This window comes from Oncorhynchus clarkii, chromosome 16 (genome assembly GCF_045791955.1).
Source record: "Oncorhynchus clarkii lewisi isolate Uvic-CL-2024 chromosome 16, UVic_Ocla_1.0, whole genome shotgun sequence".
Taxonomy (NCBI): Eukaryota; Metazoa; Chordata; class Actinopteri; order Salmoniformes; family Salmonidae; genus Oncorhynchus; species Oncorhynchus clarkii.
This window is the reverse complement of record NC_092162.1, coordinates 33089149-33101873: the sequence shown is the minus strand read 5'-3', so window position 1 is coordinate 33101873 and position 12725 is coordinate 33089149. Positions and strand designations below refer to the sequence as shown.

At 45.4% G+C, this 12725-nt stretch overlaps 1 protein-coding gene across 1 annotated transcript in view; it reads right to left on the bottom strand.

Moving 5' to 3' along the window:
* Positions 1-12725, bottom strand: part of LOC139368328 (1-phosphatidylinositol 4,5-bisphosphate phosphodiesterase eta-2-like) — an 86625-nt gene that overhangs the window by 20285 nt on the left and 53615 nt on the right. Inside the window, exons 13-20 of the mRNA XM_071107086.1 lie at positions 9886-9986; positions 7895-7983; positions 7513-7698; positions 6976-7083; positions 6624-6748; positions 6321-6405; positions 5654-5800; positions 1171-1250 (exon numbers count right to left, since the gene is read on the bottom strand). Of these exons, the coding sequence (XP_070963187.1) occupies positions 1171-1250; positions 5654-5800; positions 6321-6405; positions 6624-6748; positions 6976-7083; positions 7513-7698; positions 7895-7983; positions 9886-9986 (921 nt within the window). The remainder of the gene's footprint in view (positions 1-1170; positions 1251-5653; positions 5801-6320; positions 6406-6623; positions 6749-6975; positions 7084-7512; positions 7699-7894; positions 7984-9885; positions 9987-12725) is intronic.

The window sequence follows — 12725 nt, the reverse complement described above, 5'->3', positions numbered from 1 at the left end:
GCCTCTAAAAGCGGCGTTTGGACAAAGAGGGGTCCACTGAAATCACAAAGAGACAGAGGAGAGAGAGTTCAGAGAGGAGGAGACAAAGGGAGGAAGCGAGAGGGAGGGGGGGGGGGGAAGAGTACAGCAGATGCACATACAGTCACAGTTGACAGGGAAGATCTAGAAACAGGAAGAGATGAACAACAGTGTGGTAATTTCAAGTATGACGGAAGACAAAATGCAGTATAGAAATAAACAAAGAATGACAGTAGGAGATAGCCAAACTACGGAAAATACTCTTCTCCTGTTGATAGTAAATTGTTTCATTTAATCCAACATGTGTTGACTGACTCCTGATAACTAACTCTGGGTAACTGCAAACTGAAGTACCATATGCTTACAATTTCCAATACCTATTTAATGAATCCCATCCTTTTTAACGGCTTCTGATAATGTTCTGGTTTTAGTACAAGATGTCACAACATTTCCAAGGCCGTTCCAAGCCGTTCAATTTATCAAAAATCAACTCAGAGTGTCTTGACTGAGTAATGAAAAAATATATAATATAAGAAACACAATTGCATATGTCTGCATGGATACAGGAAGAGTGTAATCTGTCTTTAAAACAATAAAATAAACACCACTGAGACAATTCTACTATACGTGTCCCCATTTCAACATCCCAATTGTCAGAAGGGTGGCATCCGCAGCAGCTGCCACTCAACTGCAACGCACAGATCACACTGGTAGGCTGTCTGGGCTGCTGCTAATGACACTTTAATGCCTTAATTACTTAATTAGCCATCTCTCAGATGAATTCTTATTGATTGAGATGCAACCGGGGCAATTAGCGAGAGTTCCTAATTGAATAAAATGTTGTATTATTATATTTATTTCCAGCTTTGGCACTCAATCCTTCATCTGTATAATAATGGAGATTTTGAATTCCAACATATTTTTTCCCTTCAATAATCACCATCGATTGATGACTAGGAGGGGAAAGTAACTTAAATTCTATCTAGAATATTGTGTTGAGAAGTATTTTGGAGCTAAATAGTGTTTTGACAGGAATCATACTTAGAAGCCCAAAGTTAAATTATTAAGAGAAGGACAGTTAAATGTTTTCCAATACAAAGGACAAACCCTCATTTCGAAAACAAAAGGCCTAGTACCTCCCTTAGTACCTACCTTACCAGTGATGTCATGTACAGACACATGAACAAAGATGGAAGCCTCCTCCATACCTTCCAAATACACGTGGCGAAAACCTAAAATAAAACAAAGACATTATGACAATGAGCCCGGCGACAAGGAAACAGCGCAATGTTCCGTCTCTCAGTTAGAACATACACACACACGCTGCTGTCCCATGTCACACTGAGTATTTAAATACGGTAACAGTTTACTTGACACCCAGTGTCATTACACGGTATGACGCGGCCATAAACATGTCATAATATGTCATAACCTGCCATAATATGGTCATAACACTGTCAGGACCCATATCTATTCCTGTTGTGACATATATTGTGTTATTTTATGACTGTTATGACAACTAAATAAAAGTGTCAAAACATTTATTCAAATGAAGCATTATGACCATCCTGTGTCACTTTACTTGGACTATGAAAACACACTTTATGACACTGTCAAGAAGCATTATGACCGGGGCCTCCCGAGTGGCGCAGTGGTCTAAGGCACTGCATCGGAGTGCTAGCTGTGCCACTAGAGATTCTGGGTTCGAGTCTAAGCTCTGTCGAGGGCGGCCGCGGCCGGGAGACCCATGGGGCGGTAGGGATGTCCTTGTCCCATCGCGCACTAGTGACTCCTGTGGCGGGCTGGGCGCAGTGCACGCTGACACGGTCGCCAGGTGTACAGTGTTTCCTCTGACACATTGGTGCGGGTTAAGTGGGCATTGTGTCAAGAAGCTTGGCTTGGCTGGGTCGTATTTCGGAGGACGCAGGGCCCTCGACCTTCGCCTCTCCCGAGTCTATACGGGAGTTGCAGCGATGAGACAGACTGTAACTGGATACCACAAAATTGGGGCGAAAAAGGGATTAAAAAATAAACATTGTGACCACCATAAACATATAAGCCCGATAGGCCTATCAAGTACAGGCACATATTCAAAAGTATGTGGACACCTTCAAATGAATTTGGTAATTTCAGCCACACCCGATGCTGACAGGTGTATGAATTGAGAACACAGTCAAGAAATCTACATAGACAAACATTGGCAGTAGAATGGCCTTACTGGAGAGCTCAGTGATTTACAATGTGGACCGTCATCACCATCAGTTTGTCAAATTTCTGCCCTGCAAGTGCTGTCCCAGTCAACTGTAAGTGTTGCTATTGTGAAGTGGAAACGTCTAGGAGTAACAACGGCTCTGCCGCAAAGTGGTAGGCCACACAAGCTCACAGAACGGGACCAAATCGTCTGTCCTCGGTTGCAGCACTCACTACCGAGTTCCAAACTGCCTCTGGAAGCAACATCAGCACAAGAACTGTAAGTCGGGATCTTCATGAAATGGGTTTCCATGGCCGAGCAGCCGCACACAAGCTAAGATCACCATGCGTGATGCCAAGCGTCGGCTGGAGTGGTGTAAAGCTCACCGCCATTGGACTCAGTGAAACGCGTTCTCTGGAGTGATGAATCACGCTTCACCATCTGGCAGTCCGATGGACGAATCTGGCCCTTTCCTGTTTCAGCATGACAATGCCCCCTGTGCACAAAGCGAGTTCGATACAGAAATGGTTTGTCGAGATCGGTGTGGAAGAACTTGACTGGCCTGCACAGATCCCTAACCTTAACCCTATCGATCAACTTTGGGATGAATTGGAACGCAGACTGCAAGCCAGGCCTAATCACCTAACATCAGTGCCCGACCTCGCTAATGCTCGTGGCTGAATGGAAGCAAGTCCCCGCAGCAATGTCCCAACATCTAGTGGAAAGCCTTCCCAGAAGGCTGTTATAGCAGCAAAGAGGGGACCAACTCCATATTAATGCCCTTGATTTTGGAATGAGATGTTCGACGAGCAGGTGTCCACATACTTTTGGTCATGTAGTGTATCAGTCATCAGTCAAAAAGAGGGTGTCTTGTCCTGCTCCTGAAATCTGCTCCTGCATTCATCCCGGTCATCAGCAACAGAGCATTGGGGTAGGTACATGTCTGACATCAATGTGTTTGCATTTACAATAATAATTTAATATGGTCAATAAAAAAATATTCATATATATAAAACATACTGTTGACATGTGGAATGTTGGAATGTTATGTTTTGCCTTTTGTGTGTTTTCACAATCTTATGGAGGTGTCATAACCAACCATAAAATAACGCTCAACGTCTAAATATATGTGTCATAACCATATTATAACAGGTTATGACATTACGACATGGTTATGACCACGTCAAAACGTGTTATGATGCTGGGTGTCAAGTAAAGTGTTACCTTAAACACTGTATTCCACTCTTCAAAATGGCCCGAGTAGCTCCCCTCCTCAAGAAACCAACACTCGACTCGTCTGATGGCAAAAACTATAGACCTGTATCACTAATTCATTTTCTTTACCAAAACACTTCTGATCAACTCTCTCGTTATCTCTCTCAGAACGACCTTCTTGACCCTAACCAGTCAGGATTCGAGACGGGTCACTCAACCCAGACTGCTCTTCTCTGTGTCACGGAGGATCTTCTGGACCCCTAACCAGTCAGGATTCGAGACGGGTCAATCAACCCAGACTGCTCTTCTCTGTGTCACGGAGGATCTTCTGGACCCCTAATCAGTCAGGATTCAAGACGGGTCACTCAACCCAGACTGCTCTCCTCTGTGTCACGGAGGATCTTCTGGACCCCTAACCAGTCAGGCTTCAAGACAGGTCACTCAACCAGACTGCACTTCTCTGTGTCAAAGCTGAACCTTTCTCTTTTGTTCTCATCCTCCAAGATCTATCCGCTGCCTTTCAATGCCGTGAACCATCACATCCTCCTCTCCACCCTCTCAGGGCTGGGCGTCTCAGGGTCTGCACACTCTTGGACTCATCCTACCGCTCCGACCTGGTGACATGGAGAGGATCTGTGTCGACACCACGTACTCTCACTACTGGTGTCTCCCAGGGCTTGGTTCTTGGCCCCATCTTCTTCTCTCTATAGACCAAGTCACTGGTCGTATCCTCACATGGTCTCTCCTATCACTGCTATGAGGATGGACCTCTCCTCTCCTCTCCATAGACCAAGTCACTCAGCTCTGTCATATCCTCACATGGTCTCTCCTATCACTGCTATGAGGATGGACCTCTCCTCTCCTCTACTCTCTATAGACCAAGTCACTCAGCTCTGTCATATCCTCACATGATCTCTCCTATCACTGCCATGAGGATGGACCTCTCCTCTACTCTCTATAGACCAAGTCACTCAGCTCTGTCATATCCTCACATGGTCTCTCCTATCACTGCTATGAGGATGACACTGAACTACTTTCTCCTTCCCCCCTTCTGACACCAAGGTGGCGACACGCATCTCTGCGTGCCTGGCAGATATCTCAGCTTGGATGTCAGCCCACCACATGCTCGACAAGACGGAGATGCTCTTCCTCCCGAGGAAGGCCTGCCTGCTCAAAGACCTCTTCATCACAGTTGACAACTCCATAGTGTTGCCCTCCTAAAGTGCAAAGAACCTTGATGTGACCCTGGACAACACCCTGTCGTTCTCTGCAAACATCCAAGCAGTGAGTCGCTCCTGCAGGTTCATGCTCTGCAACAGGAAGCGGTGCAGGTCCTAATCCAGGCACTTATCCCCTGTCTAGACTAATGCAACTCTCTGCTGGCTGGTCTCCCCACCTGTGCCATCAAACCCCTGCAACTTATCCAGAACGCCGCAGCCCACCTGGTTTTCAACCTGCCAATGTACCGTTCATGTCACCCCGCTCCTCCACACACTCCACTAGCTTCCAGTCGAAGCTCACATCAAGACCATGGTGCTTATCTAAGGAGCAGCAGGAGGAACTTCCCCTCCCTAACTTCAGGCTATGCTGAATGCGGGAGACACATTTCTGTTTAATGCATTCAGTTGTACGACTGACTAGGTATCCCCCTATCCCGTTTCTTTATACTTAGGTATACAGTATATATGGCCAATATACCATCACTAATGGCTGTTTTTATGCACGAGTGCCTGGATACAGCCATTGACCATAGTATATTGGCCATATACCACAAACCCCCGAGGTACCTTGCTGCTATTATAAACTATTTTGGGTTAGAACAGTAACAAGTATTGTTTTGTCATACCCGTGGTATGCGCTCTGACATACCACAGCTGTCAGGGCTCAATCCACCCAGTTTATAATAACAAACACATAACATACATAGCCTATACTAACACAATAGCCCAGGAAAGTCAGTTAAGAACCAATTCTTATTTACAATTACGGCCTACAGCGGCCAAACCCGGATGACGCTGGGCAAATTGTGCGCCGCCCTATGGGACTCCCAATCACCCAATCCCAATCACTCCCAATTGGTTGTGATACAGCTTGGAATCGAACCAGGGTGTCTGTCATGACGCCTCTAGCACTGAGATGCAGTGCCTTAGACCGCTGCGCCACTCGGGAGCCCTGAGCAGCGGTTGGGGGTTTGGTGGAGTGCAGAAGGAGGAGGATGTGGGTAGGTACCTGGTATCATGCTGTTGAAGGCAATGGTGCGCTGGCCAATGAAGTCCTGGCCGATAGGGTCGTGGTCCCACACCAGGAAACGGACCAGCACCAGCTCGGGCATGTGCAGCGTGAACACAAGTGTCTCCTCCCACATGGGGTTAAATCCTGTAGAGGAGAGGAGAGAGAGGGAGGGAGGACAGGAGAGAGGGGAAGGGAGAGGGGGGAGGAGAGGGATGAAGCAAGAGAAGGTGTGGGGAAGAAGTAAAGTGTGAGAGAAAATATAGAAATAGACAGAGAGAGCGAGAGCGAGAGCGAGAAAGAGGTAGAGAAAGAGGGAGAGCGGTGAAGACACAGATTGAGATGAGCAGAGAGTGGGAGAGATATGGACAGTGAAAAAGAGCAGGAGAGAGGGAGTGAGAGAGACGAGTTAGAGCGCTGGCTCAGCAGTCATGAATAATTCAGGGTTGCGTGTGTGTGTGTGTGTGTGTGTGTGTGTGTGTGTGTGGAGACCCAGTGGTGCTGTAAAGTGCACTGCTTCGGTGCCAACCTCATCAATTATCCATGACATACACACACGCCGAGACAAGCGCAACCAAAAAAACAAAACACCTGACTTAACCAAACGTAAAGGACAAGTAGCGGGTGCAATGCACATTTAGCCAACTTTTTATCCAAGCGTACTCACCATTGTCATCCACCACCCTGGTTTGTTCCTTACAGCAGTCCACTGGCAGACCAATGATCTCCACCTCCACAAAGGGGTCGATAATCTGACCCACAGACAGACAGACAGACAGACAGAAGTTAAGAGGCTTCACCAAAACAGCCAATGTAGTAGCATTATTAGTAATAGGGACATTGTGTAATTTTGGTCCATAATATATGATCTTCCTCAAATTAAATCAATAAAAAGGTCCTTTGGAGGATGGATTTTTGGCATATATTTGAAAACTGTATCTAAAATAATGAGTGAAAAATAAATCATCACCTCTCCTCTGTCCCCCAGCATGGAGTCTTTGGGCTTGGGCAGCTGTTGCCCGCTGATGATCTTCAGCACCAGTTGTTTCTTCATCTGCCCCGGCAATGGGTCCTCCATCATAGGGTTAAAGACACCTACAGGAGGGACGGAGGTACAAAAACCCTCTTACTCTTTCCTCTGTTACTCACGAGGCACCAAATGAAAGAAAACAGACTGAAACAGGGAGAGACAACCTGAAGTTGTCCAATAAGAAAATCTTATTTTCGTTTCTGTTGCAAAACATTTTGCTACGGTGTGAACTTGTGAATACGGCCCTGTAGTTGTTTTGCTATGAAATCAATGGGAGGGTGCTGCTGCCCACCTTCACACATGCAGGCCGGCTTTAGGATGTAACCACAGTTGCCGTTGCTGTTGAACTTGGCTCGGTTCAGCTGGAGCACTCTCCCCTCCGACTGGTAGTTCAACGCCACTGAAAATCACACAAACCAAAACCTTTTTGATTAAACTTAGAAACTCAGAAAATCTGGGGGCAAACGGAACCACATTCTGTCCGCATGAGCAGCCTTTGGAGAATTCAACTAAAACAAATCAAACTTTATTAGTCACATGCACCGAATACAAGTGTAGACTTGACCGTGAAATGCTTACCTACAAGCCCTTAACCAACAGTGCAGTTAAAGAAGAAGAAAATATTTACCAAGTAGGCTAAAATAAAAAGTAATGATGAAAAGTAACAAAAGTAATAAGAATAACGAGGCTATATACAGGGGGCATCGGTACCGAGGCACTGTGCAGGGGTACAGGCTAGTTGAGGTAATCTGTACATGCAGGGTGGCAAAGTCCAACTCTACATTATCAAACAAGGTTTTTATATGGAAATGGACCCCCCCCCCCATACCCAGATGGCATCCAGCATTCCAGAAGGGCTGTGGGTTGAAGTTGGAAGAGTCCACACGGTAGGAGGAGGGGTAGATGCGTGATAGCTGCCGCTGGTTGAAGTGGATGAAGGTGGCAGCTTTCTGCTGCATGATCTGGTGGGCCTTGGTCTCGCTCAGAGAAGACACCTGCCAACTGGAGCTGGCAGCTGGAAGACACACACACACACGCGTGCATACAAACAGACAACTAAATCCTTTATGTTGGCTTGGTGATAAAACAAACACACACAAAGAAAGACTCCTTTGTCTGAAATGGACTGTGAACACTTTAAAAACAGACACATTCTCTGGGGTCCGTATCCGTATGGTAAAGCAGTTTCCGGGTGTGTAATCCCTGCTCACCTTGTGTCTCTATGTCGGAGACGCCCACTGACTTGGTGTATTTGACCAGGTCTGACAGAGCCCTGGACAGCTTCATGGTCTTCTTCTTCCTGCAGGAAAACAACCAGTGAGCCAGTGGGACAGTGCTATGTTAAGTCTAGGCTTACGGTATGGTTGTACAGAGCGTTTCAATGGTAACCTGCTATGTAGTACATGCTGCCATGTACCTGCTGTGGTGCAGGTGTAACATGTCACAATGGTAACAGCCCATGTCTCTGCGGTAACAGCCCATGTCTCTGCGGTAACAGCCCATGTCTCTGCGGTAACAGCCCATGTCTCTGCGGTAACAGCCCATGTCTCTGCGGTAACAGCCCATGTCTCTGTGGTAACAGCCCATGTCTCTGTGGTAACAGCCCATGTCTCTGTGGTAACAGCCCATGTCTCGGTGGTAACAGCCCATGTCTCGGTGGTCTTCATATGGTTGCACTCAAAAGGCATTCATTTACTCAATAAATGTTTGTTTTGTTCGATAAAGTCTCTCTTTATATCCAAAAACCTCCTTTTGTTCGAGCGTTTTCTTCAGTAATCCACAGGCTCAAACGCAGTCACAACAGGCAGACGAAAAATCCAAATAGTATCCGTACAGTTCGTAGACCTTACAATGAAATGCTGCTTACTTACTACAAGCCTTTAACCAACAATGCTTTAATAAGTTAAGTAAAAAATAGAAAAATAAAAGTAACAAATAATTACACAGCAGCAGTAAAATAAACAATAGCAAGGCTATATTATATACAGGGGGTACCGGTACAGAGTCAATGTGCGGGGGCACCGGTTAGTCGAGGTAATTGAGGTAATAGGTACATGTCGGTAGAATTAAAGTGACTTTGCATAGATAATAAACAGAGAGTAGCAGCAGCATAAAAGAGGGGTCTGGGTAGCCATTTGATTAGCTGTTCAGAAGTATTATGGCTTGGGGGTAGAGCTGTCTAGAAGCTTCTTGGATCTAGACTTGGCGCCGGTACCTCTTGCTGTGCGGTAGCAGAGAGAACAGTCTATGACTAGGGTGGCTAGAGTCTTTGACAATTGTTAGGGCCTTCCTCTGACACCACCTGGTACAGAGGTTCTGGATGGCAGGAAGCTTGGCCCCAGGGATGTACTGGGCCGTACACACTACCCTCTGTAGTGCCTTGCGGTCTGAAGCCGAGCAGTTGCCATACCAGGCGGTGATGCAACCATGCAATGCTCTTGATGGTGCAGCTGTAGAACCATTTGAGGATCTGAGGACCCATGCCAAATCTTTTCAGTGTCCTGAGGGGGAATAGACTTTGTCGTGCCCTCTTCTCGACTGTCTTGGTGTGTTTGGGCCATGATAGTTTGTTGGTGATGGGGACACCAAGGAACTTGAAGCTCTCAACCTGCTCCACTACAGCCCCGTCGACGGGAATGGGGGCGTGCTCAGTGCTCATTTTCCTGTAGTCCACAATCATCTCCTTTGTCTTGATCACGTTGAGGGAGAGGTTGTTGTCCGGGCACCACATGACCTGGTCTCTGACCTCCTCCCTATAGGCTGTCTCGTCGTCGTTGGTGATCAGGCCTACCACTGTTGTGTCATCAGCAAACTTAATGATGGTGTTGGAGTCGTGCCTGGCTGTGCAGTCATGAGTGAACAGGGAGTACAGGAGGGGACTGAGCACGCACCCCTGAGCACGCACCCCTGAGTGTTGAGGATCAGCGTGGTGGGTGTGTTGTTACCTACCCTTACCACCTGGGGGCGGCCCGTCAGGAAGTCCTTAGCTTAGTGATGAGCTTTGAGGGCACTATGGTGTTGAACACAAGCCCTGCCACACGGTGGCAGAAACATTATGTACAAAATAAGTTACAAATAACGCAAAAAAAACATACACAATAGCACAATTGGTTACGAGATCGTAAAACAGCAGCCATCTCCTTCGGCACCACTCTCTCCTAAGTCTCTATGGTAACAGTCCGTGCCTCTACGGTAACAGTACCTGCTGTGGTGTAAGGGGGCGCGGGAGGCCATGCTGGTGCTCTCCTGGTCCGTGTCAGTGTCCTCAAGGCTGTTGGTCTTCTTCAGCTTGGCCGCCTTTTTCTGGAGGGGAGAAGGTCACAATACAGTTACAACAGCACCAATGCACTAAAGTTTCTCGAGATGAGCTTAAGTGGTGGGCCGAAGCAAGCTATCTGCTTTAGTTTTCAAGATGATCGATCTCTGTCGAGGGAGGAGCTGGTTTTTACATATTGTGTATATTTATTTATTCTGAACACATTTCCGTTAGTTGGTAATGTCAATTCTTGATTTTTTTTAAACGTTCGCTAGCTGGACAGGCTAATGCCGCCCCAATTCCCCGGAGTGCCTGGCTAGGGTAAAGGCGTATGTAGTGGCAAGGGTCAGGGATATAGAGCAGGTCTCCTACACAGAGGCACGTGAAATAGTTTAAGGAGCGAGGGGAGCTGAAGATATGGCGGTGGATGATCAGCAGACTGTGGAGATTCAGAGTGTTGTTCAACAGTTGAGGGAAACTGATATACTGATGTGAAGAAGGTGGATTTTATGGTGTCCAAGAAACTGGACATAATAGTATTTACGGCTGAAAGGTTTTTGGGGTTTCCAGGACTTCACTGCCAAAACATTGCAAAGAATACTTTCCAAAGATGGTCTTCCCTCTCAGGCCCCAGAGCCTGTAGGGATGGGTGTTGGCAGTTGAATCTGAATAAAGGAGTACACTGAGTTTTATTCCGTTTAGATTTATTTTGTTAATTATTTGGGCTGATATACAGCCAAAACAGTAGGCGCTGGCGTGCACCTATTGCATTTGTTTGTGGACTGCAATCATATCAAAGAAGAACACACTGCACAGTAGGTGGTGGCAATACACCAATAGGTGTAGTCTGCCATAAAACGTTAAAGAATAAGAAGAAAAAAGGCCAATGCCGTCGAGTACTAAACCCATCAAAAATGGTGTAATATCCATGGTACTATCTCTGCTGATCACGTCTGTCAATCAAGTAATCCTTACCTAAAGTAGTAGACAGCTGGTGACATCTTAAGAAAGATCTCCGTCCGACAAACTGTTCAGGGATTTTTATCATTAATGACTAAATGATGTATACATTTCAATCAGGACTGACTAATCAGAATACTATTATGTTACTGTATAGATATATGCATTTTATTTTAATCCTAGTACTGAATGTAATGTGTGTAATTATAATCAAGAATTAGAACAATGACTGTCTGTTCCTTGGTAGAAACGAATGAACTTATCATCAGACTGGCTAGAATGCTTATCTACACAGGGAAACCTTGGCCTGGTCGTAAATGATCTAAACCGGTGGGAGACGATGTAGGAAGGCTTGTGAACTATACTGCCATTGTATCGGAGTGGAGGAGGGACGGGACAGTTTAAAACCTATGACGTCATTTTCAGTTTATAACCTGTTGAAAATTGTATCATGTTCAGTACTCTCGAGAATAAACGCTATTGCTGGTCTCTGCCCATTTTATGCAAATAAGTATCTTACAAATCCTTAGAAATGGGCTGAGTGTATTAAACATATAGATGGTAAATAAACATATAGGAATTTCATTCCTCTAACAATTGGTCCTTCGAACGCCGGAACTAAATATCCGTCTCTGTCATCTGAAGGTAGTACGCCGAAAACCGTGCACGGGCGGGTCTAAATCTTTTTTATTTATAATCTGACTACTTAGTTATAGAAATGTGATACCATCAAAATGACTCAACATTGAATCAAATCAACTTAACAAGTAATGTAGTTAGTTATCTTGCTAGTTGGCTAGCTAGTTACAACAAGTAGATATGTTGCTAGCTAGCAGGAGCAGATAGCTTTATCACTAGCTAGCATGTCATTTAGCTATTAGTTTATTCCAAGTAATAATTTAAGACGACATAAATCTGTAGGACAAGTAGTGTAACTCTAATACAGTCATCAAGGCAGGACCCACTCATTTCATTCATACTGACAAATAAGAAATGCCACATATCCCTGTCAATAGTTGGAGTAGGACGATCGCAGAGCATCCTGCCCCAGACGATCAGATGTGCATATCTATTCATATTATAGCTCGCAAACTCCATTCCTTTGCTGTGATGATTTATTTGTTTGTCTTTCACTTTTGTCTCACATAATCTATTCAGCTCTCCTGTGTCCAGCTCCCAGAGATCAACCAAGTGCTTTTGACCAAGCATGGGCTGATTCTCTCACTTGTGAGGAGAACCATACTACTGCAGTTTGAACTAGCCCTGCCGTCACCATTTAGACATTGGGACCAGGTATGCATCTGCCTGTTGTCTTTTAGTTGGGGGTTTTGTCTTGCACAGTGTAGTGCATTATAGAGTTGAAGATACACATGCTTGTTTGAGCATCTTGAAGACTAATGTAGAATTAGTTTAACCTCTACAGGATTGGCGTCCCCGTCCCCCACGCGAGACGGTTGAGCTAATGTAGGCTAATGTGATTAGCATGAGGTTGTAAGTAACAAGAACATTTCCCAGGACATAGACATATCTGATATGGGCAGAAATCTTAAATTCTTGTTAATATAACTGCACTGTCCAATTTACAGTAGGTATTAAAATGAAAGAATACCATGCTATTGTTTGAGGAGAGTGCACAGTTATGAACTTAAAAATGTATTCATAAACCAATTAGGCACATTTGGACAGTCTTGATACAACATTTTGGACAGAAATGCAATGATTCCTTGGATTTAAAAAAAATCTGCAAAAATTAAAGCAGGAAGCACCAGTGACTCGGTCTAAAAAAAAGTGGTCAGATGAAGCAGATGCTAAACTTAAGGACTGTT